Raw genomic sequence first — 26610 nt, forward strand, 5'->3', positions numbered from 1 at the left:
ATCTGCAGTGAAAGAGGTTGATCCAAAAAGTCATTCCCCAGCACAGAGCCATTTCAGTACATTAGGTTTGAGTGTGAACCGAGTCAAACAAAGCAAGACAGAATTAGTGTCTGCTCCCGGCACAGGAAACAGAGCTGGAATGACGGAAAACTTTTTCACCCAGAGGGAGTCCTTAATCAGAGATCCACCTTTCCTAATAACTATAGTCTCTCGTTTTCTGGAAAAATCAAAGAGGTTGTCCAAAAGCTAGGAAAGGAAAAGGGATAAAGTATGGACACTATGATGAATTGTGTTCTTTAATCAAGTGTGGTTCTCAGGTCATCTGAGGGTGGTTTTGGATTTTGAACAATGCTGGGCTTCTTATTTCAGGTACACAGATTTCTATTCTGGAAAAACAAAAGCAGAAACAGAAAGACAAGAGGCTGAGTGAGATTTCACAATAGGACCATTTTCTTTTGGTAGATTTCAAACATAAGATATATGTAGGCGACCATTGTAACGTCAACCAATAGAAACGAAGCATTGAAACAGAGGATGAGAAAGCAGAAGGAAAGAAATACAGGCTACACTCTCACCCAAGTATCCATCTTTCACCCAGCCAGGGTCCTCACCCTGCTGCGGTGCTGACCCTTGATCCCTTCCTTCTGCACGCCCTTCCAGAACATTTTAGAACCAAGTCTTAGAGGACCAGTAGCACCTCAACAACCTTGGCTCTCCATCCAGAAGTCCTGGAGGGAGTCTTGCTATTAATACCTGATATTCTGAGCTCCGTATGGCCTCTGCATTCTGAGGTTACTATAATTGTCTCTTCAACCAGACTCTTTAATAGGGAGCTTCAGTCCCATGGCCAGGCAATCAAGGCCTTGGCATTCTTGAGCTCCCAGCTTCTCGCTGGGGATGAAAGATAGACAACCCAACTGTGTCATGTTGTCTGAGGACTAGTCACCAGAAACTTCAGGTATGCCTGACACTGTACTGGATGCGAGGGTCAGAAGTACAACAGTCCCATCAGCCACTGTGACATCTACCTTCTAGAGTTCAGTTAGTGTTTCCTAAGGTAATCTCAGATAAGTAAGCAAAGAGCCACATGCTACTATAGCAGGTGGACAGGATTAAGTTTAGAGAAAGGTTTTGAAGAAAGTTCTGATGGGGGCAAGAGCTGAAGGATGAGGGAGAAGAAGTGGTAGAAGAAGCCAAGTGGTGGGTACAGGCACTGAAACTAAAGGGAACATGCTACTATTGCCTGATTCTTCATTCATTCATTCTATATAGACAAGGGGCTCACTAGTTTGGTCACTGTTAGATGCTGAAGCTGCCAAGGTGAATGAGATATGGGCTATGTCTGCCACATCACAACCCTGGGCTTTGCTTAGCCCTTGACCTTGACTGACCCGGCATGACCTTGACTGACTCGGCATGACCTTGACTGGCTCGGCACATCCTCAAGGCACTGATCATTAGAGGTTGCCATCTGCTCACAGCCACTTGCCATCACGCCCTCTCTTGCCTTGCTGCCTTTCTCCTCCCCATTAGCTTTTTTCATAAGCCCCAGTATACTTCGGATTAAAGCCTATGTGCGTGAAGACAGGCACGAGGGACTTTGAACCTCTTTCAGCCGGGTTGCAGGTGGGACTCACCTTTCTCCAGTCTACCACTCCCTTCACTCTCCATTCTGATTTCTGAAAGAGATCATAAAACAGTTTCAGAAGCTGTATCCTCACAGACGTGGAAAGAGGAGACAGGAAGAGGCTTTAAAATCCTGGCTCTCAGAGAGAAATTATGACTTGGGGCTAAGAAGCTTTCCGGGCATCTCCAAAGTAAAAGCCTTTTTAAGATGACTGTGTCTTGGGTTCTAATGTTGAACACAATCCCACCCCCATCTAGCAGTATCCTCACTGAAAGGGAGGGGCATGGGAGTAACACATTCAGTTCTGCCAGTCTTTTGATAACCAGGAAGAGTTTCCAAAATTTGAAATCTAAGTAGGTCTAGAAGGTAGGTGAAAGGTATTCAGAGCCAACAATGCTGATGCCTACATGGGTTAACCAGATGGTGCTGCCAAATCATACAGATGTATGGTTGCATGGACAGGCTAAAGTAGGAAACCTCCAGACAGCTGATCTCCAAAGGCCCAGTTGCTCCCTGAATGGACTTACTGCTGATGCAATTTGGGGTTCAAATTTCTTCAGATTGATGGATGGTTTGTTGGTACTACTTTCCCACCAAGAGACTCATGGATCAGTCTTCTGGGCATCCACAGAAAACACAGGGACCATTCACCAGTACCCTGATGGTTTTGTGACTCAGTCTATACTAGAGTCTTCCTGAACACTCCCTGTAACTTCTCTGTTATGTGTGTGCATATTTAAAAATGGCCATCTCTGCATGGAAGTATATCCATGAACAAGATTTAAACTTTTTTAGCAGAAAGATTGATAAGTGTCTTTTTTTGAGATAGGGGTCTTATTTTGTAGCCCAGGTTGTCTCAAGCTCAATCCTCCTGCTTCCCCCTGCTGAGTGCTAGTATAGGGCTTTATCACCATGCCGGATCCTAAAATCCTAAATTTTCAAAACCGTATTGCCTGCTGTGGATTATCTGCATTCTTACATATTTCTATAGAGCCAGCCTTTAAATTTTACTGATAAGTCTTCCCAGGCATTTGATTTAGATTGCTTTGATCCATTGCTCAATTTGGAGAAAATAGTATCAACAATATTTTGTCTTCAAATCCTTGGACACAGTGAATGTTTCCATTTATTTAGGTCTACAGTTTCTGTCCATAGTAAATTAGAGTTTTAGGACTTGCATTTGTCTTGTTGAATGTATTGTCAACAATGCCTTATTATTATGTGATGATCCTAGAAACTGTACTTAAACATTTATTCAGTATTTGTTTATTGTTGTATATAGAATATAATTGACCTCAATTGTTTTTGACCTTGCATTGCAAGACTTTGTTACTCTCACTTATTAGTTCTAATAGCCTTTTAATAGTTTTAAAGGCTTTCTACAGACATGATCATGTTATCTGCCTCAAAGGTGGAGTTTTTTGTCCTTCCTTTCCAATCTGTAAGCCTTTCTCTTTCACACTGGCTAGGACTCCTGGCACAATGCTAAACAAAAGCCGTAACCATGGGCATCTTTGCCTTCCTCCCAGTCTTAGGGGAAAAGCAATTTGCCCTTTATCACTATGATGCGATCAAAACGATTTTGGTAGATTTCCTTTGTGGTTTTCAGATATTCCCCTTGAATTCCTAGTTCATAAAAATTTTTCTTTCTCTTTTAAAATTATGAATGGTCGTTAATTAATTTTGTCAAACACTTTTTTCATATCCATTGCCGTGACCACATGGGTTTTTTTAGTCTGTTTGTTAATGACTATCCCTTCTGGGGCTTTGAATGTTCAACTCTCCTCTTTCCTAGACTATGTTCTACTCTATCACGGTGTAATATATTCATAATATATTACTAGACTTTAATTTCTTATTTTGTTAAGACTTTTGTAATCTGTGTTCATATGAGGTTCTGCTAGGATTCCTTTCTTCATCTGTTTTCCTAGTTTGGGGTAACAGGAATTTCCCTACCTTCTCAGAGTTTGCTCATTGACTACAGACAGTGAACTGTGAAGAATCACGTGCTGTTTTTTCTCTGCTCTAAGTAACAGTTGTGTCTTTCTGTTGCTGATGCCCAAGGTCTCGAAACAATAGTTTCGCTCTCATTTTGTCTGGTTTCCAGTTGTCTGTGGCAGGAAGCAATTCATGAAGCAGTTGGGAGGAAGCAGAAGTCATTTTTTTTTCCTGTACAATTTGAAGAGAGCTTAGACAGGCTCCTCTTATTTCCTCACATCTGTAATCTTCGCCTGCTGAGATGCATGTCGGGTACAATGTTGAGTCTGGTCTTTGCAGGTAGAGACAGCTCCTCCTTTGGGTATTTGAGATCAAGCTCTCTATCCTCTGTAGGCCTATTCCCAGGTTAAGCATTCTTGGTTTATTTGATGCCCTGGTTTCAACGTGGCATCACCCCTAAAGTTCATGCGCTTGGAAGCACAATGTGGGGATAAGGACAAGTAGGTAACCTTGTTGAAGGGAATTTGGTCATGCGAGCCATACTTGGGAGAATTAGTAAGTACCTTGGGAGTGAGTTGGGTCTCAGGGATTGGCACTGGATACACAGGCTGTTTTGAAACCCATTCCTTTCTTTGGTCTTTCTTCCGCACACATGTGCACCCACACACGCTGCTCTTATGTTGTTCCCACCACACTACGCAATCTGCAGGTCATGGTGCCGTAGATGTGGCTGCCTGATCTTGGGCTTTTCCTCCCCAAACCATAAACCATGACAACAGTTTCCTTTGAGGCATCAGCCTTTGGTATCTTGTTAGAGCAATGCAAAGAAACCGAAGCATTTGAGCTGTTTCTTATTTGGGCTTCCAGATACTCTCTAAATTTAATTAGATTTTATTATTGGTCAAAGTCCTCAAAAAAAAAAAACCATAGTGTTTTATAGCTGGGTATAGTAACCCAGATAAATATAGAACATGAAATAATCAAATGATCTTTTCATACCCATGACAAAGTCAGCACAATTACAAGAAAGCCCCTGCTTTAAAAGCGAAAGCCGACGATCAGGAGACACAATGTGTGACCCGTACTTTTGGAATGGATGGTAACTTCAGTATTTTGAAATGGAAACAGGATGAGATCACTAACTTTCAGTTTTTAAATGCTGTGGAGGTTCCTGTTTAAATGCTGATGAAAAACTAATCACTTGGTAAAAGGCACTTGTCCTTTAAGAAATTATGACTAGTTAGGTTTGGTAACACACGCCTTTAGTCTCAGACTCAAGAGTTAGATCTCAAAGTCCAGTCTGGTCTACATAGTAAGGCCTGAACTAAAGAGAACTTGTCTAAAAAAAATTGTGCTATGTGAATGAACCAAGATACTTCTCCCATACTTCTCCCTTAGCTGTAGACACTTCTCACTTAGCAGTAGGGAGGCAAACCATAAAAGCTGTTGGCGTTGTAAGCACTATTATGAACATTCTTTCAGTAAAACAAAACCTCAAATAGACAAACTGAGAGAGTAACTTCAGAAAGGATGAAAACAATAATTCAGAATTATACATTCTCCTGCCTTTTCTTTCTTATTAATCCGGGGGAAGAGCAGAGTAGAAATCACTGTATAGACTTGGTAATTCCTTCCTATTCATTTAAATGACCTAAATAGGGTAAATATACATACATAACTGAGACACAATTAGCAAACACTGGACAGGACTTTCAATGTCTGGTTAGTTACTTTGAAGGCTGTGTCCTCTGAGAAGTAGATCACTGTCATATTTGGAGGAAATCCATTTGGGGAACTATTCCTATTGTCAATGAGGATGGTCATGACTGCTCCAGCATCTGTCTGTTGACAGAATTCTGTCCTTTGAGACTGTAAACAGAACTCCTCAGTTCTTAGCTGACTGGCTGTCAAGTGAGGACCATTTCTAGCCTTAGAAGTAATCCAAATCCCTTGGTTCATGGCCTTCTTTTCCCAAGTTCAAAGCCAATAATGATGGACTGAGCTTTTCCCAAACCTCATATGCCTCCTCCTTTTAGCATAGCTCTCTAAGCTACGTGAGTAAATTTCTGCGGCTCATGTGACTTTTTGCTACATAAGGTAACATATGGAGGTTCTGAAGTGGTGACTCAGCAGTTAAGAGCACTTGATGCTTTTGCAGAGGTCCCGGATTCAGTTCCCAAAACTCACATGGCACCTTACAGCTACCTGTAACCCTAGTTCCAGGGGATCTCTTCTGGCCTCTAAGGGAATGAGGCAGATATGCAGTACACATATATATATGCAAGCAAAAATGTTCATACATATAAAATAAAAATAAATAAATATTTTGTAAGATAATATAAAATTTTAAGTATAAAAAGTAGAAGTTTGGAAAAGGGTAGTAATTTACTTATCATAACCAAGAGCAGAAGAATTCATAAAGCAAGGTCAGTTACTACAGAACTCAAGTTCATGAGCATCGCATATCCACATGGTTTGATTTTCCACGGTATGTCTCCCTCCCGGAGATGTCAAGGAGCCTTTCTTTGACCAAACTCATTGTCCTGTATAACTGACCACACAATGTTTTGCTAGCAATATTTTTGTCATATTCTTTTGGTGCTACCCTTTCCTGTCCTCTGCCTTTTGATGAGATAGTTGAGTGTGATCATCTTACACACACATTGAGCTCCTCTACATCCTCTTGCACTCCTGTCTTATATGCACATATAACATCCTTGACCTCCTTATCTGGTCGCAAATATTTCTAGTTGCCTTATGGAGAAAACGTGTTTTTTTTCTTTTTACTTTTTTACTCCAGATGTCCTTTGTTTTGACTGCAAGTTGGTCATTCCACTGTGAAAACAGACTAGAGAGTGCTTCTATGTCTATGACTAACTCTCTCTCTAAGTGCTATTAGAGATTGAGCCCATGAGGAAAGGCTACTCACTAAGCAACATCTAAATAAAATCAGAAGTGACACAGATCCCAACAGATGTTACACCATAGCAAGGAAGCACGGGGAAAAACAAGGTAACATGACTCTTCCACAAGGCCATGACTTCTTAACTTGTGAACACAAAGACATCCAAATGGCTGGGCATATAATTGAAATGTCTGCTTAGGAAATGATTAGTGAGCTCAGAGAGAGCATAAACGAATAAACAATGATGCAATGGGATCAGCCCAGGATGTGAAGGAGAAAGTCAACAGCATGCATGAGAAATTCAGCAAGCAAACAGATTTTCAAGAAAAAATGAACGCAAATGCTGGAAATGAAAATCCAATGAATTAAATTTAAAAAAAATCCTAGAATATGGAAAGCCATATAATAGACAAGGTAGATAAGGCATAAGGAATGGCACCAGAGCTGGGGAGACAGCTCGGTGAGCAAAGTGTTTGCTGTGCAAGCACCAGATCCTGAGGTCAAATTTCTACAAGCCGTGTAAAGCACAGATGTGCAGCAGGAGCATTGCAGCCCTGATGTGTCTGTGGGGTGATGCAAGCTGGAGACAGGAGCATCCTCAGAGGCTCATGGACCAGTTAACCTAGAGTACATGGTGGAAAAGCAACAAAGAATCACTGTCTTGCCAGGTTGTGGTGGTGCACATCTTTAATCCCAGTATTTGGGAGGCAGAGGCAGGGAGATCTCTGTGAGTTTGAGGTCATCCTAGTCTACATATTGAGTTCAATTTGGCAACAGCAAAAAACAAACCAAACAACAAGCCTAGGAATAAGTCTAACTCAGAGGGTGAAGGACTTCTAAAATAAGAAATTTAAAGCATTGAAGACAAAAAGATATATTTTGTTATATTTAAGATAAAGGAAAAAATATTTTCCATGCTTACAGGTGGCCAAAAAATTATGATGAAAAATTGATATATTACAAAAAACACTATACAGATTCAATTCAATCTCACTAAAATTCCAATGACATTCTACATACAAATAGAAAAAAATCATAAAATTTATATAGAAGCAAAAAAAAAAAAGACCCCCAATAGCTGAACCATACTACAATGTCTGATCTCAAATTATACTATCTAAGCCACAGTTACAGAAACAGCGTGATGCAGGCATGAAACTAGGCATATGGACCAACGGGATAGAAAAGAGGACTGAGAAATTAGCCCTAGAGATGCAGCTATAGGCATCTAAAAATTTTACAAAGGTGCTAAAACATATATTTAGAGAAAAAGAGAATAAATGGTGCCCGGAGAGCTAGATACCCATATAGAGGTGACCATGACTAAATGTCTGCTTTTCACCTTGTAAAGAAAATCTACTGACAATGGGTGTAGGCCTTAATTAAGACAAATGCTTTGGAGGAAAACGTAGGGCAAAGACCCAAGATAAGGGCCAGACAAGGACTTTTTAAAAAGGACCCTTTAGCTCAGGAAATAATAGTCTGGCTTGAGAAGAACAGAACGAAAAGACTGCTGGACAGCGAAGCAGACAGCAGAGTGGGGAGATGACCCACTTAATGGGAGGAAATTGTGCCAACTGTACATGTAACAGAAAATTCAAACCTAAAATACACAAAGAACCCCGTTATTTTCCTCCAGGAACACAGGCTTCACAGCCACATGAATCAGGGAGGGAGCCCTGGCTTCCGCTGAACATTGCAAACACCGCCACTGAAAGAGAAAGATGACCAGAACAAAAAGAAGCCAACAAACAAAAAAGAAAAAAGGGGGTGGGGGGAGAAAAGGAAGGAGGTGTAAACCAATGAATGACTTCAAATTTGTATGTCCTGGTGCAGAATAAAAAGCAACCCAAAAAAGCAAGAGAATACATCTCATGCACGAATGGCTAATCCCCCACATAAGTATGTCTTTAATAAAAACAGCCTGAAAGAACTTCCAATAATTCTAGCCATGTTCAGATACCTCACAGAGGAGAAACAAGCCCCCAAAGCTGAATGAAATAAAGAAATTCATCAGAGGGGCCCAGGAGCACCCCCAAACAGTCCAGGCTCTTGCTGTTGCTCATAGCTGCTCATCAGCACAGCGTGAGTGAAGACTCTGTTGCTGATAACACCACATACCTGAGTTGCGAGACACTGAGACAACAATCTTGAACTGCCCAGGAAACTTTCTCCCTGACAAATGGCCTTCATAGTGCCTGCCAGAAGGTGCTGGGGAAGAAACATCATCAATGGTCTTGCCTAGTGCTGCTCCCTACATGCTTTCCAGACCAAATATGCCCACTAGTAAACACTGTGGCAAGACTCTTTTTGGTCTTGATTGGATTTGAGGTCTGCTCTGCAGGAGGAAATGCATACTTAGTGCTGTAGACAGGATGAAGGAGGTCACAGGGCCTAGGGGAGAATCTATTGATGTTGTTCTTTTAAACAGTTCCGTTATCAAACTGCCTTCTAAATAGTTATATTTCTATCCACAGATTTGTGCTGCTCCCAACTCTGGCTAGGGAAGTTTCTTCTTGCAGTGGGTGGTGGTTAAGGCAGAGACACATTGTTGATCAAAGTGCTGAGAATAGGCGACTTTGAATGTCAAGCAATCAATGAGATATCTACATCTCAAGTTCCAAGACTCAGGGAACTTCACAGAAGACGGGGCAGAAAGAATGTAAGTGCCAGAGGATGGGAAGCAAGGCTGTGAGATGCTGTCCTCTGGACACAACATGGCTTTGCAGTATGCGCTCACAGTAGCTGTGGCGATCAAACCAGCCAAAATTTCCATCATCAATGGGCTTGCGAGGCTCCACCCAGGCTTGAGAAATTATTGGCAGTTGATGGCTTGAAGGGAGAGTTACTAACTTTTAGGAGTGTGGCAGTGGACGTTGTCTGTGCACCAGTAGATGACCCCATGCCTATGTGTATGTGGGCAGTTCTAATTGGACTCAGTGGGTTAATAAGTGAATAAATTATGAAAGGACAGACTTTGAAGGAGAAGGATGAAAAGAGTTCTAGGAGAACTGAGTTAGGAAGTAAGGAATAATATCAAGAAACATTGTCTTTTGTGTGCGTAGATTTAAAAAAAATAAATAAAAATTTAAAAATACAATATAAAAGAAACCCTCAAAGCACTCAATTAATAAGCACACACACACATACACAATACAACATCCTTAGTCATTAAGGAAATACAATTTAAAATGACAATGAGATTCCATGGCACTTCAGTCAAGAATGGTTGTCATCAGGAAAACAAATGACAGAAAGAATGCAAGGAAAAGGGTTTATAGACTGAAAATGCAAATTAGGGTGGCCACTGCCACGGAGGTTCTCAAAAGACTAAAAATAGAACTTTCATGTGACACATCTATACTATTCTGGTGTGTATAACCAAATAATTCTAAGTCTGCACACCACAAAGATATTGGCACGCAAACCGCGTTTATTATGTCACTATTCACAGTAGTCAAAATATAGAACCATCAACAGTAAAAAAGAGCAAAAAGAACATGAGTTATATGCATGCATATATATGTACTATAAAGTTTTATTAAACCATTGTTAAGAACAAAATGATGTCATTTTAAAGGAAATGACACCATCATGTTAAACAAAACAAGCCAGACTCAGAAAAGGCAACTATAATGTGTTTTTTCTCATGTGGAATCTACCAGTCATCTATCGTGATGGAGGAAGGCATTGGTTAACTAATAAAGAAACTGCCTTGGCCCATTTATAGGCCAGCCCTTAGGTGGGTGGAGTAAACAGACAGAATGTTGGGAGAAAGAAGCCGAGTCAGGGAGTCGCCATGATTCTCCCACTCCAGACAGACGCAGGTTAAGATCTTTCCTGGTAAGCCAGCTCATGGTGCTACACAGAATATTAGAAATGGGTTAGATCAATATGTAAGAGCTAGCCAATAAGAGGCTGGAACTAATGGGCCAGGCAGTGTTCAAAAGAATACAGTTTCTGTGTAATTATTTCGGGGCATAAGCTAGCCATGCGGGCGGCTGGGTGCCGGGGACGCAGCCCCGCCGCTCCCACTTCAACACTATCTCCTGAAAAGAGGAAGATTGTCAGAAAGAAAGAGGGTCATTGGTGTGAGGTGGGTGCAAGAAATGACAGTGGGGAGTAGAATGTATGCAAAGCATAGGATATACACATGCGAGCATCACAATGAAACCCACTGTTTCATAGTCTCATTTTAAAACACTTTTTTCAGTATTGGAGACTGGCTTGACTTATATATGCTATGTAACAGTGCACGGCCGAGCTACCTTCTCATCTTGTGTGTTCATTACAAACTTTAACTGGTTATCTTCAGACAGGACAAAGACACTCGTCACCTTTCTAAGAGATGCCAGGCCGTTCCTGCTTCCTCTTGTATCTATTTATCAGGTAGACTAGCACAAGTATGAAGAAGGTCAGACCAATGATGACAGCTGCAATCCAGGATTTCCTTTCGTCTTGATTAGATTCTGATCTTGGAAGAACTAGAAATGACCACAAGTTTTCAGTCAGTAGAAAACTAACTTCCTTCCTTCCTACCTTCCTACCTTCCTACCTTCCTTCCTTTCTTCCTTCCTTCCTTCCTTCCTTCCTTTCTTCTTTTCCATTATTTCTTTGAGTTTTAGGGTCTTAGGAAACTGAAATTAACAACAGGAGGCTTAGAAAGTCCCTTGGTAATGGTCCCTCCATCCACCATCATCTTGAAGTCAGTCTCTAGATCACCTCTCATTCGGGCAAATCGAACAACCTTCTCATGGGCAGCTACTTCAAAGTGTTTGATTATTATTTCCACTGAGGTGGCCCGGGGATTCATCAGCCTGCCTTTTAGCAATCCTCCTTGGTTAGAAAGCCTTCCAAAGTTCCTCATTCTCTGGAGAATCAGATCCCTGAAGGCCAGGAATTACTTCCTAGAATAGGAATGCCTAACTGCAGTCTGGGAAGTTGATGGAAGCTTGAGTGGCTCACGTTATAGACATTTACAGAAACAGTTCTTTTGTTTAATCCTAAATTCTAGGAAAACTGAGGAGGATCTTCCATAGTCTAGCTACAATTTGTAGGCACGCATTCTGTTCCTAGAATAATAAGATGAAGAATTATTGGCACCGTGTCATATTTAATACCTTCTGAGTGTGTCCCTGTTTGTCTCACTCGAACCTGTTTGGAATTTCCAATAAAGGAGGATTATGCTTCTTATTGAAAGACTTGCACCTTTTGATACTCAGATTCAGTAGCTAACCTATCTCTGAGTAAAGCATAGATTGGGGACCCTTTTGTTGAGGTAGCCAGAGCAGAAGCATTTCTGAAGGTGGTACCTGGGGAAGTTCTATACAGTTGCCAAGGAGAGGTGAGCCATGATGAGTGTATGGTGCTGATCTGTTCCTGCTCATTTGTGGACAAGGGTGGTGGGGGTGAGGTATGATGTTGGTGTCTACACGAAGGTGCTGAGCTTCAGGCACTACTTAGGTCATCTATATGGTCATCTATACTGCAGTAGAAGCAAATAGGACAGCTAGGTGACCCTTTCAGTGACTGAGACATCTGAATAAAAGGAAATCAATACCAGGAAAGGGAGTGGGGGTTTAGTTGTAAAACTGGCTGTGGGCACTAGTCACAGGGATGCTTCTAGGAGTATGTCCATAGGCCGAGTTACTGAGGGAGGCACAAGAAGAAAGGAGGAGACAAAGCCAGGGAATGCAGAAAGAGATGAATGGAGGGATGGCACCAGAAGGGACAAATCAGAGGGCTGGAGAGGGCTGGATAAGGGACCGCAGAAACAAAAGGCAGATCGCTGGGGGATGGGATCAGGCTCAGAATAAACAGTGATGGGGGTCAGGTGGGTACAAGGTGCCTTTATTCTAGAAAGAATGGTTGCTTCTCAGAAGTGGGGTACAGGCATAGATTAGTTCTCAACAGGACAAAGCTGGGACTGAGTTTCAACCCTTTCTGTTGTTGTTGTTCCATCAGGATGGAAGCCAGAAACACACCAAGAAGATGCTACAAGCCCTCCTTCTCTAAGTCTGTCTTAAAAATACTTCCTGCTTCTTATTGGATACAACTGATTCGCTGTGGTCCTCTCATCATTGTGGTCCTCTCATCAGCTGAGAACACTTGCTGCCTCGTGATTTTCCTGTGCAGAAAGTCACTGCAAATTGGAGGGTCTTTCATTTAGAACCCCGTCCCCTTTTCCATCGTATTTACCGAACCCAGTAATCCATTTTGCAGTGTGGTAAGGCTCTGGTGCCTTCAGAAGGCTTATCTGACTTCCAGACATCTTGCCTGCCTCCGAAGGCTCTCAGAGCTCATCATCAGCTTGTTTTAAATTTAGGCAATTGTTTCCGCAAACTATAATTTAGACTTAATTTCATTTTTAAAAATTCAGTTTATCATGTATGTATGCCATTGCGTTCTTATTTTCTTGGAAGAATCTTAAGAACTAGAAGGTATCTTCCATCTTTGTGTTTTCAGTCTTATACTTGACAATGCCTAGAATGATTCCATATGCACAGTAAGTACTGTTGGGAAGCGAGTTTAAACATAGTGTGTATGTATGTATGTGTGCGTGCATACGTGTGTGTGTGTGTATGTGTGTATGTATGTGTGTGCATTTTATTCAGTCGAAGGCTTCTTGTTAGGAGATATCTTCTATCTTCTGACTACAATATATCATCCAAGAATAACTCCAAAGTCTGGGTCATTTTCAGGGCTAAGCCCAGATTCATAGACTCATGGGCCGAGGATCATGCAGGGGTAGCAGAAGCCTTCTATTTGAGTCCTTTCTAGTGGCCTGCCGGAAGGTTTTCCAGCAAGCAGTGAACATTGGGAGGTTGGGCTAAAATGTTTTCCACCTAACTCCCAGTGAAATAAGTCGTCTTGGGAAGCAGCCTTACCTATATCTTGAGGTGTGGAGCAAGTCGTCATTGACTCAGTTTCCAGAACACACACGGCGGTCACACTCCACACGTCGTCAGGGAATGGGATGGAGAGGTTAATGGAAACGCTGAACAGTTCCGTGACATTGTCTTGTGATATCAGCATGTCATCACTGTACTCGTTAGTTGAATTAGTCGAATTAATTATCCAAACATACATCTTTGTAGGTTTTGGAAAACCTTGCTTAGATGAGCAGGTCAAATTTATGCCAGAAATCCTGTCTTTATACTGAACCTCGATTTTAGGTTCACTGAAGTTAGCTGGAGGCAGAATAGAGATGGAAACAGTCAGTCTAAACGCAGATGTATTTACAAAGGAACGGCAAATAACTAACAGCAAATTCCTTAGTTGGGGCTCACCTGGTGCTCTTAAGGCGTGGGCTTCAGCCTACAGTGATGGCTACCTGATAAGCCTACATTTATCTTTCAAGAAACCCACTTAACTCCTTATCCCAGTCAAGAGAATGCTCTCTGAGAGACAGGCTAGCTAAAATGATCTCACCAAGGTCTCTAGTGAAGCCCTATTAGAGGGAGTGGAGTCTGAGAGGCAGTCCGCTCTGACTACCGGGCCTCTATTGCCATGGGGAAGTATCTCAACTTTCCATCCAGGGAAGGAACTGAGATTCCACCAGGAACTCACAGAGTTTACGGTCCTTGCATGCTTTAGGTCTCATCTTTAAGAACCTAAGAATAAGAATAAGAAGTGGGGCCTTTGTGTTTACAAACTCAGATTATTGGTTTTTGACTTGATTACTGTGGTATCATCATCATGCATTATAACAGCGGTTCTCAACCTGTGGGATGTGACCCCCCACCCTTTGGAGATTGCATATCTGATATCCTGCACGTCAGATACTTACATTACGATTTACAACAGTAGAAAAAACACAGTTATCAAGTTATCAAGCAGCAAATAATTTTATGGTTGGGGGTCACCACATCATGAGGAACTGTATTAAAAGGTCGCAGCATTAGGAAGATTGAGAACCACTGTGCTATAAGAATTCATCCATCTGGGGGCAAATTCAATCCATTCTTGCCTTTGTTTTCACTTGTGTACTTTGGGCTGAAGTGCACTGGCACATAGATCTTGGATCTGAAAACTGTGCCTTTAGCCAGCCAAATTCTGTTGTTCTCACTTAGGGTGTTTGCAGATCCTATACACTAATTGAATAATTCAGTATGGAACTGGAGAGATGGCTCAGCCGTTAAAGGCTAGACTCATAACCAAAAAGTTAATGCACTGTATTGTTTCTAAAATCGAAGTCATTAGTATGTCATCTTCTTTGCATTTTGCAATATTGATAAGCTCCTTGGACATCCTGCCAAGGCTTGCTGAGGGTTACCAGATTCTGTCTAGCATCATCAACAATACCTTTGCAGTCATGGATTAAGTTGTAGCAGTAATACACATTATAACAAATAGACAGCTGGTTTTCAGTGCCTCGATCTGTAACAGCTTCAAACTGGAAACTACCCAGTGTCTTTCAGTGACTGAATGAATAAATGGTATAATGCAATTCATCAGTTAAAACTGGAGACAACCCAGTGCCTTTTAGTGACTGGATGGTAAACGGCATAACGTAATTCACCAATTAAAAAAAAATGCTTCCGAATTTCTGAAACCCTCAGGTGAAACACAAAACATCTGAATAAAGTCAATCTTAAAGTGTCGAGGTTACAGGCATGTGCCACTGTGCTTGGCTTTTTCCATGAGTTCTGGGAATCCAAACTCAGGTTGTCAGGCTTGTACAACAGGCATCTTATAGACCAAGTCATCCCTCAGCCCCCAGATGAGGTTTTGTGGGTGAGGAAATCTCAGACTAGAGGAGAAAGTGGATGCAATGGCCACAGCGTCCACTGGTTTCCTCCAGCCGTGTCGCTTTTGTTCAGCTAGCTTTATTTTCTCTAGGGAGAATTCTCACAGGTCCCCAAAAAGCAAACCATCAAAGAGCAAAGGGCTTTCTGCTTCCCGCTCTCGGATCCCACCTTCTCTAAGATGGATTTCCTAGAAATGGCTCTCTTCTGCCTTCTTGACCCGTCAGATCCCCAGTCTCAGTAAGCAGACCAACCACCTGAACACAATATTGACACATACCGACCACTGACAGCTCCGTATATGTCTGCTGGAGGATAACTAATCCTTTGGGTGTCTTTTTTTGTATAAAGCAATCATATAAGCCCATGTCCTTGATCTGAACATTGTGAAGTCCTAGAGTCCAGTTTTCTCCATCAAAGCTTGTGCGGTTCAGGTACTTGGCATTCACATTATCAAGTTTCTCTCTGCCAAAATAGTGCTCATACAGAACAGACTTTTTTTGGTCCTGCCAAAATACTATCAGCTCACTCAGGCTCATATTCTGGGCCTTTGTAGGATGGCATGGCAGGTATGCAGTCCTATTGAAATAAGCTTGCTTCTTCATGGCAGCAGCATCTAAAATAGAGAAACTGAGAATTAGGGAAGGGGAAACAAGAAGGAAGCACCCAGCCTCCAGCTTTGCCACCAGCGATGGTACTAGACAGATGGATGTCAGCATCTAGAACTGGGCATCCATGTTGGGCATCTGGGTTTGACTCTTGCTCTCGTTCCACTGGTCCCGTGTGCAGACTGTGGCCTTTGTGAGTCCCAGTTCTCTCTCCTGATTAAGGAGGCGGTCTGAAGTAATGTCTAGAATTCTCTCTGGCACTATCATTCTGTGGATTTCTAAACCAGAATATTGACCATGACCACTGTGGTTGTCACAGGGTTCCATAGCTGCTAAGCCATCCCCCTAAACCGTTCCTGTCCCATGCCATTCTCCTACTCTTTGGTTTGCTACTGTTATATATATATACAGATATAAATAGAGATAGAGATAGAGATAGTGACTCTTGGAGAGATTGTGGTGGACGTGAGTAGAATATCAAAAGTGAACTCTAAGCGGGAAGGTGAGGAGATGTGTCACATGGGAGAAACCCCAGAGAAACCGACTTGCTACTCCCAGGCTGCATTGCCTCTGGAAACTTTTATAACCCAAACGGAACTTGCTGGAAAAGTTCAGAGAAAGGACATGCTGGTATCAGCCAGCTTGTAGGACGCTGTTCTGGGCTGCAGAACTACTTGGTCCTCAGCAAGGAAGAAGCAAATAGAGGAAGCCGAGAGGTGAAAGGTGAGGCGAGGCTGCTGTTATTGGTCCCCGTGAAGTTGGGAGCTGCCATGGGCAGCAGACTGGAGAACGTTCTGCATAAAGACATAAAGAGCCATTCATCTTTCAGGATTCCAGGCAGGGATGAGAGGGCTCCCACTCGAGTGTCGGCGATGCAGGGCAAGTTAAATTGACCTGATCCGTGGGCCTCCCTTTATATAGGACGTGAATAGACAGATAACACTTGACAAAACTGAACCGCCTGCAGACCACCGTGAGAACCTAGGATCGAGAGGTTGCGAGAGATCTCAGGGGATGCTCCAGGCACCAGTAACATAAACATGCACGTCTGGGCTGGAGGAAGAGGGGAATCCCTGAGTTCCCACAGCAGTGAAACTGGACCCTGAGTACAGTTTACTCCATCCGGCCTTCTGTTACACCTTTGTTAATTTCTCAAGCACGAGGCAAGAGTGCCACCTACTGTAAATGTTTATAGTGCTGCCAGGGTTGGTGTGGGCAGAACCCATTCTGGTGTGGGTCTATTCTGTTGTGTGATTCTGGGCAGATGATCTAATAGAGAAACCAAGCAGGTAGCTGAAGCGTTGACCAGCTGTCGGGTGGGGTGGCATTATTGTTCAGCTATCAGCCACATTTTCTTGAGCTGGAAGTGAATTCACCCTGAGTTTCTTATATCTTCTTGACACACAGGTTTTCTTTTCCTCTATGAAGACTCACAGTTCCTTCCTTCCTTCCTTCCTTCCTTCCTTCCTTCCTTCCTTCCTTCCTTTCTTTCTTTCTTTCTTTCTTTCTGGACAGGGTTTCCCTGTGTAGTCCCAGATGTCCTGGAACTAGCTCTACAGACCAGGCTGGCCTTGAACTCACAGAGATCTGTCTGCCTCTGCCTCCCAACGTGTGGGATTTAAAGCATGCGGGATTAAAAGCACGCGAGAGTAAAAGCATGCAGGGTTAAAAGCATGCGGGTTTAAAAAGCAAACAGGATTAAAAGCATGTTCTGCCACCACTGCCCGGCCCCTGCTTTACTTTCTATGTGCTCTACTAACAGACAAGTGCGACTTCTCCGACACAGGCTTCTTCTCCAGAAGATAACCTCCGTTTCCTCTTTACTTACAAATACAAAGTAGACCAAAGACATTGGCCTTATCTGGGGGCTGGACAGAAACTTAGACTCTCTGGTTCCACCCAGGATCTGATTCAGAGTCTGCGTTTTTACCAAAAACTCCTATTTGGGAAACCAAGGAAATCAGAGATGCAGACCTGGACACACTCATTTCCACCCTCTCCAAACCCCTTCTCCTCCCCATGGGATAGAATGGCTCTGTAGCCTCAGTGGAACTGAAAGTAATTCACTGTCTACATGCTTGGGCTCATCACCAGACTCTGGTTTTCTTGGTGTCACTCTGAACCAGGAAGAAACATCTTCTTAACTGTGACCAAATGGGGAAGATTTGACACCAGGTCTGTTTTTTCCCCAGTGGCTTCGGGCCTCCACTGCTGTGGTCCCCAGAGCTTGGGGCCACTAAGTCAGTGAACTCCCTGGGATTCCATTGGTGGAAATCACTGACAATCCCTCCCTCTTCTACCACTTGGGCAACAGAAATGGCTTGGATTTACCTGTGACCGATTGCTATGATGATGTCAGGAGCAAGGCACATAGGGATTCAGCCATATACTCCCCCAACCAGGAAATAGAGACCGCGAATACTAAAGGAAACCATCTGAAAGCCACACGGAGCTCACGGTCTGAGAACTCTGTGAGTCTGTGACCCCACCAGAACGACAGTGTTCCCTGGTCGTTCCCCCAGACTCAGGTCATGCTTTAATCATCTCTTCCTCATGTCACTACGCTTGTTACACTTTTTTTTTCTAAAGCTTTTCTAGGCTTGTTGGAAGCCCTGTTCCATTGTACTAAACTCCACTATTGATGAATCTCTTCGATAAATATATCCTTAATCCTTAAATGTTCTTTCCATGAAACCTGGATCTACGCAAAGGACTCCATGTGGCCCCCAGATGCTGCTGGCTCCATCAACAGGGACTTTGAGCAGCCCTTCTCCACTTCGAGGGATCTATACTATCTAACCTATCTAACCTGTCTCACTGATTGTGAGCCATTAATTATTGGGTACTACCTCTTCATTCAAGGAGGATTTTTGTCATTATATTCAAGGCTGTTCTTTCTAACCAAGTTTCATCATAACTGCCAAGATAATCTACCAGTTTGCCCATCAACAATGAGTCTACCAACAACCGTGTACCAAAGTTGCAAAGACCTTCACCCACAGACTAGTTCAGAAGCCTTCTGTCTGCCATGATATGATCCCAAGCAGTGTCACCTGAGGCTCAGCTCCTCAGACCTTGGTCTCAACATATTCATCTCCACCCAAAACCTGATTCCTCCCGGCTTCACTCTCCTGGCCTCTTATCTGTTCCTTTCATCGAGATGAAAGGCTTTCTTAGGCCTCAGTTTTGACTCCTCCACGCTGCATTATTTCCCCAGAAGAATGCTTTGAGACGAGAGAACTCTTATTTGGTTTTGAATAATGGCTCTTGAATCCTTGATCCGTACTAAATGTGACCAAGAAACCGGATTAGTTTCACAGTGCTGGAGAGAGAAATTGAATTTTTTCATTTAATTTTAATTACTTCAAGTTTAACAAGTCGCATATGGCTAATGGTGATGATACTGAAGAGCACAGAAATAATTCAGTTTTTTAGCCATTTCTCACCAGTCAGGCCAGTAAATAGGCCTTGTTACCTTAGAAGTCACATTGAAGAAATGGCTTTGGTTCTATAGATCTGATCTTATACTGGGCGGACAAGCCCCATTAGAGGAAATAATTCCATTGAACAGACAGGTAGCATTTGAAATTTGGGATGTTCTGTCTCTCTGAATGCGGCCTGTCTCAAACTGGTCCTGCCCGTCTCAAACTGGTCCCACTGCCCCTGCTTTTCATTTCAGTTAGATTCCCCTAGTGAGCAGAAACACCTCCTCTCCCCACCCCACTGCTCAAGCCCATCTCTCATGAAGCATTCCCGATAACAGATGTTAGCAGCTCCCACCAGTGCATCCCTATCCTCTCTCTTCCTGTCCTCTCCCGACCTGACGGGTCCACCAAAAGTCGCTCAGTTTTGGCGTCCAGCTTAACTGGAATGAACTTCCTCAGGCTGACCCCTGGTTCATGTGGCTGTTCTCATGCCTGGATTTATTCTGGATGATCATTGATTCGAATGCTAACAGATTAATCCAATCTGTTATCAATTCAATAACCTAGCAGACACTTATCTGCAGTGCACAGCTTTCCCTGGAGTTCTGGACACCATACCCAGTGGCCTGCTGGACCCTTTCATTTAGAAAGCAGGGGATGCTCTCTTCTTCCTCTTAAATCTCCCTCCCCATCTCTAAGAGTGGTTCTCCTACTCCATGCCATTCTACCCGTCATCATCAGATTATCTGCAGGAAATGCCCTGGAGACACACACAGATGCTGCATGGGAGGATCAGAGGTACAACAGCCAAGGGTGGTGGGTGACTACAAAGCAAAAACAAGGGCTCTCAGAAAAGGAATCTTGATTTACCTGGAGGCCTTAGGGGCATTGTCTTTTATGTTTCCCTTTACAAGCAAGGAAGGTCCATGCAAGAAGGGTTACAAGTGTTTTCATTCCATGGCTAGAAAAATCAAAACAGGGTCACCTACACTAACATCCCACACCGCCAAACCCAAACCACCTTGCTACCTGACTTTCCAAGAGATTTGGAGAATGGGATATCCAAAGTTCTCAGACTAGTTTATCAGCACAACAGGGAGGCTCCCTTAATGCAAGCACCACACATCTTACACGAAACAATCTGTTATGACCCAGCGCATTAGTTTCTACTGCTCTCTCTCCGTCATGCAAGAAAATATCATTGCAATGGCCAACCCCGTTTTCAGTTTTTATTTTTGTTTTTGTTTTCAGCCTTTCTCTCTCCATGAAACCAACCTCTTTTGCTTAGCCCTTAGGGATGCCCATTCCTGAGAGATGGGATCGTTTTACGTTATCTGATAGCATACATTTCTCCCTCTCTACAGTTGACAATTAATAAAAATTCCCTCAGTTCTCGGCCCATTTTTGTTCCTAGAATCCCTCCTTTCCCCTACTTTCTACAAACCCAGTTCATGAGCCTTATTGTTTTGTTCTTTTATTTTCCTTTCTATTCATACCCACAGTACACAGTCTATTAAAACACACACACACACACACATACACAAAAGATCTTTAAATTAGTGTGAAGTCGGCCTTTGATGCCGCAGACACGTTTGAAAACATCGGGGCCAAATCCCAGGTCATATTTAAAAAACAGAATTAAGATTCCCTTTCTCAAAAAGAAAAACCACAGTCTCAAGGTCTTGTTTGTTCCCAGGAAGCCCACTCACCAGGGAGCCTTACTCTTTCTTACCAATTTCCATTCTTAATCCTCAACAACCCTCCTCCTGTCTGACAGCTCATTCATTCTCTCTGGGATCCACTAAAAACATGTTTTTATGAATGACTAACTGGGGTAAGACACTGAGGACTGAGTAAGATAGGTACATTTGAAAAGGTTCTGAGGCAGTGACTGAGCAAAGTGACTCTTTGGGCACAATAGGTGTGAACTGTTAGTTCACCCCAGGTACCTGTTTCAGTGCCCAGTCAGTAGGAGCCCAAAGCAAACACACAGATGCTACTTCATCCAACCATCCAGGCCAGAACCTGCAAAAACCTGGAGGAAGACAGTGGCCTTTTCCACAGAGCATTGGATCAGAGTGTGAGACTGTTTTGTGTACATTTTTAAGCGAAGAAAGACTCTAGGTTTGCTGTTGAATCAGATGTCGTTCAGAAATGAGAACAGAAATGAGAACCCTAGAACCTGGAGAATTCTTGTGGGTGGCTTTGAATTTAATAACACATTCTAAGTCCATTCAGTGCTGTTCCTATGCAAACATATGTGGGTCATTCACTGGGGCATAGATACCAATGTCCCCATCCTAGGAATAGTGACTCTCTCAGTAGCCATCAACTGCCATTAGCTCTTCAGCTAGGGGTAGGAATGAGCTCCTCCTTGTTCCTTGATGAAACTTTTAACTGATGTGGGATGCTTTTATTGGTTGATGAATAAAGCTGTTTCGGCCAATGACTTAGCAGAGTAAAGCCATGCAGGGAATCCAAACAGAGATATAGAGAGAGAGTAGGAGGAATCAAGGAGATGCCAGCTGGATGCCAAGGAAACAAGACATGTAGAAAATGAGGTAACACTACAGTCACATGACAATACATAGGCTAATAGAAGAGGGTGAATTTAAGATGTAAGGGCTAGCTAGAAATATGCCTGAGCCATTGGCCAAGCAGCGTTGTAATTAATATAGTTTCTGTGTGATTTTTTGGGTCTAGGCACCGGGAAACAAAAGCACAATCCTTGTTTACATTTAATTCTCTTGATCTTGGAGTGGTTTATGCAGATATGCACGGTCTCTGTGAATTCACGTGTGTAGCGGTCATGTCACGTCCAGAGGCCAGGCTTTCACAGTTCTCCTCCCCGTCCTCTGGCTCTTACCCCCCTCCCATCCCTCCTCTCTCTGGTGATGCTCGTCGAGCCTTGGGGATTAGGGTGGTCCATACAGCTGTCCCATGTATGCATAGTCAAAGTTGAGAGGAAGATGGGAGGTATTTTAGAGGGAGCTGAGGGCTTGGAGAGAAGGAGTGGGGTGGATATGACCAAGGCACATTGTATGCATGTTTGCAATATTCAGAAAACAAATTAAAGAAGTATACTTATAAATGATTAAGATAGCTAAGAAAAGAAAGGTTGAAAAATGGATGGCGCCTCTTTGCCTTATCCTTACTTTCAGTGGTGAGTGAAGAACTGGCAAGTTCATGTTCTGGTGGCTGATGCTGTCTTCCTACCCTCTTTAAATCTGTTCTTCCCCAGCATCTTTGCACACATCCCCTCACCACCATGAAACCCAATCAGTTATTGTGCAAGAGTTTTTCTTTCTTCTAATAGTTTCAATGTTATCACCTCCCTTTTGAGGAGCTAGGAGTTTCCACACAGTTTCAAAGCAGGTCAGAAGCGAAATAACACCTGCCTTTGGTTTTGATGGGTTTCTCAACTTTACTTGCTTGCTTTCAAAGGGCAGAGCCAGAAAGTCTGGGGACAGGGAAGGTGTCTCGGTGAAGCTGTCACTGAATATTTGTCTCCAGGGCATTTCTCTCCGGGGTCATAAAAGCGAGGCTGGCCACTGTGGCAGGCAGGGCTAACCTCAGCCTTAAGGACATCTGAGGAGTGGTTTAAGATATGAGGAGGATGTGAAGGAGGTAGTGTGTGAGCAAGAAAGAATGAAACCGAAGCAATATCATCCACCAAAGCTATTAGAGTCACAAAGAAAACCAAAACCAAACAAACAAACAAAAAAACAGAGCCTGCTGCTCATTGCCTTGGGAACTTGAGAGCGGGAATTAGGATAAGTAGCCTGCTGTCACACATCAGTGACATTCAACCTGCACTGCTGGGTATGAATCTGGGCTCTCCCATCAGGAGCTGGGTTGATCCTGAGTCAATTACTCAAACTTCTCTGTACTTTAGAGACCTTGTCTTAAAATGGGGAATAATGACAAGAGCTAATGCAGCAAGTTCTTGGGATTTTTAAATGAATTGCTCTTCATAAAGTGCTCAGAACAGTCAGCACACACAGTTTATAAAGTGGACACACAGCCACACAGACACACACACACACATACATACACACAGAGACACAAATACACAGATATATACACACAGAGATACATACACACAAAGAGATACATACACAGACACACACACATATACACACACAGAGACACATACACACAGACACATTCAGACATGCACACATACACACATGCAGACATGAGCACCTGTGCCCATATTCATGTATACACATGCACAGCCTATCTTTTTCTCCCCCATCTGTGATGTGTGTGTGTGTGTGTGTGTGTGTGTGTGTGTGTGTGTGCCCGTGCCCATTGCCTTTCCACCTCCCCAGAAGCTGAGACCCCAGGTCACTGGCCCTGGCAGGAGACGGCTACTGTTCTCCTACATTGCTGATGAATAGGTGAGCATGTATATGTCAGAGAGGTGGCCTCAGAAAGCTATGGTGCTAAGCAGAAACCACAAATCACGGAGGGCTGGAGAGATGGCTCAGAGGTTAAGAGCATTGCCTGCTCTTCCAAAGGTCCTGAGTTCAATTCCCAGCAACCACATGGTGGCTCACAACCATCTGTAATGGGGTCTGGTGCTCTCTTCTGGCCTGCAGGCATACACACAGACAGAATATTGTATACATAATAAATAAATAAATATTAAAAAAAAAAAAAAGAAACCACAAATCACAAAAGGCCCGTCTCTACCCGCTGAGATGTGAGGGAATATCTGTTCACAATGCCCAGCTCCTCCTCGCCCAGCCAGGGCTGGGTTCAGTGGCCAAGGGCCTGCTATGTGACAATTATGGAGGAGGTGGTTTTGTGGCTGAGCTGGCTAGTCAGAGGCCAGATGGTCAGGAGTGACCTGAGGATGCTTCAGGCACACCGCAAGCTCGGGTACCCTGGCCTGTCGCCAAGACTGAGGAGGCTTCTCTGAGAACTGAGGTGGAGAAAATGAGTGACAGGAAGGGTGGGGTCAGCAGAAATAAAACAGCCCTGAGTTGCAGGATGAATGGTAAGGCCTCTAGCCAGCTGCTCAGAGATACATCCCAGCAAGGGCTGAGTCCTGGGAGGCCTTACAATGCTAAACTTTGGGACCTATTAAGAAAAAAAAATCACACAATTCAAATGCAAAAATGTCACCCAGCAGGAGGAGACTGTGACAGGGAGGGGGAGGGTGGCCATTGTTTGTGGGGGAGAGAAAGGTAATCTTATTTAACTGTCCTTATCTTATTCATTTCTTACCAAGTCACAGGACTTGTAATGTGCACTAGGCCCTTCTGGGGGTCTTTATAGGTTTATAAAGCGGGTGGGGGGGGGGTATGTGCAAGGCAGAGCCCTGAAGCATGCTTTCATGGTGCATTGGCGGGCACAGTTAACTGGGGGCCCAGAGTCACAAAGCATGACCAATATGAACTGAGGCACAGGCTCAGGGAGAAGGGTGTGAGCAGGAAGCGGCACTTCAAGAAGCTTTATAAGGCTCACCAGCTGTTTCCCAGGGCCCTGAGAATCCTGGAAATGGGGACAGAAAGACCAGAGTGTGTACAGGTGGAGCCAAATCAAAGGCTTCGCTGCAGTGGGCTTCCGTAGCCCCCCAGGAGCCCTGGATGGGGCATTCTGCCTTGTGCTGTGTCCAGATCCTGAGGTTTGATGGAAGGGCAGAGAGTCGCCCAGACTGGAGACATTGGTCTTGCTCCTGACCCTTCCTTGGTCTCTAGGAAAGTTATTTGCTATGGAGTCTTAGGCAACTCGAGTCAGTGCTGAGCAAACCCCACCAACTCTCAGGCCTGGGCTTGCAGTGGTCTGACTTACTGGGAGACAGCAGAAGGCCTCCGGGACTTTATCCAGGAAAAAGGTTCTTACCTGAGAAGACGAAGACAGTCATAAAGAGGAGTCCCAATACCATGGTGCTAGAGTTAAAAAGAGAAGATGCAACTTAGTTAGAAAGTGAGATAGAGAACATCCGTTCACCAAAGCACGACCTAGAGATGGCGTTTGGAATTCATGCGACCCAGGGTATGGTGGAGTCAATGCTGAACACTCACGGCAGCCGGTTTTACCTTTAGCTCCACACACAGGCCTTATTACCCAGCCTCCTCTGCTGGCCATGCAACTGGGCCCTGACCAGAACTGTGGGCAGAAAAGCTAGCTGCTGCTTCCAAACATAGCAACAGAGGCCTCCTCCCTCATCCCCCTCCTTCTTCCCTCCTCTCTCATCTTCCTTCCTAGATTCAGGAAATTCCAAGGGCAGATAAGATGGCCAAGTCTCACAAAGGCAGAGACCTGGTTTCCAGAATGAAGTCGTAAAATAGTGCTCTCTGGCCCTCCCCACCCTCTCCACAACTGATCTGGACTGAGTGGCATTAGCAAGAAGCACTTGATGTCGTGCGATAAGGCTGTGGAACAACCTGCCTTAGAGCATAGCTCCTCCCTTTCCTAGAACAGTGCAGGGTGCGGGAGCGGGGGGGGGGGGGGGGGGGGGAGGGAGGAGCGCAGACATTTAAGTAAAATCAAAGTTTCCTGGGGTTTTCAAACTTTAGCGTGCATAAACGTTGCCCGGAGAGCTGGTGAAACGCGCGCGTTCCTGGACTGTGCACTGAGAGTCTGACAGGCAATTGAGATGAAACCTAAGTTTAACAATTCCCAGGGCCACACTTTGAGAATTACTGCATGGTACATCAGCTTCATCCATAAAATAATCCGAGGAAAAAGCCACACGTGGCTTTATAACATCCAGCCCCCTGCCCCCTTTCTCCCTGCTTCTCTGCTCACCCCCTCCCCATAGACCAAGATGACTGTGGGACTTACGGGAAACACAGGATAAGGGCCGACATTAGAAAATGGTGGGAAAACAAAGTAGTTACAGCAGTTTGGGGCAGATCCCAAGAAAAAGCCAATGCTAAATGCGGACTATGAAAATATGCCACCTTCCTGCTGCCTGCAAGATGTAAGTCTCAGCTCCAGCACCACCTCTGCCTGCACGCCGCCACGTTCCCGACTGAAACTCTGAAACCGTTAAGTGAGTCCCCTCCCCCTCAATTAAATGTCTACGTTATAAGAGTTGTCAGGGTCATGGCGTCTCTTCACAGCAATAAAATCTCAAACAAAATCAGAAGTTTAAAAAAAAAGAAAAGAAAATATGCCAGCTTGTATTGGGTGGCGCACGAGCAGGTGGATTAATACAGTGGTCCATACAGTTTTAGGCTAGCAAGGGTCCATAGTGAGACCTTGGTGTGTTGTTTGTTTGTGTTAAAGTAAAGGTGATGTATTTAGTTAATTTTCTTGTTGCCACAACAAAACATCTGACAAAAAAGCTCAGTTTTGGGATCCAGTCCATGGTAGCAGGGAAGGCGTGGGGGTGGGAGCTGAA

At 43.8% G+C, this 26610-nt stretch overlaps 1 protein-coding gene across 3 annotated transcripts in view; it reads right to left on the bottom strand.

Annotated features, from left to right (window-relative positions):
• Positions 1-326: 326 nt before the first annotated feature.
• The window catches only part of Cd86 (CD86 molecule), a 60610-nt gene continuing 34326 nt past the window's right edge, over positions 327-26610 (bottom strand). For 2 of the 3 annotated variants that reach the window (XM_057765160.1, XM_057765159.1), the window contains exons 2-7: positions 25104-25150; positions 15498-15833; positions 13358-13660; positions 10808-10954; positions 1638-1679; positions 367-386 (exon numbers count right to left, since the gene is read on the bottom strand). In XM_057765160.1, coding sequence (XP_057621143.1) covers positions 10812-10954; positions 13358-13660; positions 15498-15833; positions 25104-25150 — 829 coding nt within the window. In that variant the 3' untranslated portion in view covers positions 367-386; positions 1638-1679; positions 10808-10811. Of the gene's footprint in view, positions 387-1637; positions 1680-10807; positions 10955-13357; positions 13661-15497; positions 15834-25103; positions 25151-26610 lie in introns of all 3 variants that reach the window. The other variant, XM_057765161.1, reaches the window with a different exon arrangement.

This window comes from Chionomys nivalis, chromosome 3 (genome assembly GCF_950005125.1).
Source record: "Chionomys nivalis chromosome 3, mChiNiv1.1, whole genome shotgun sequence".
NCBI classification, from domain to species: domain Eukaryota; kingdom Metazoa; phylum Chordata; class Mammalia; order Rodentia; family Cricetidae; genus Chionomys; species Chionomys nivalis.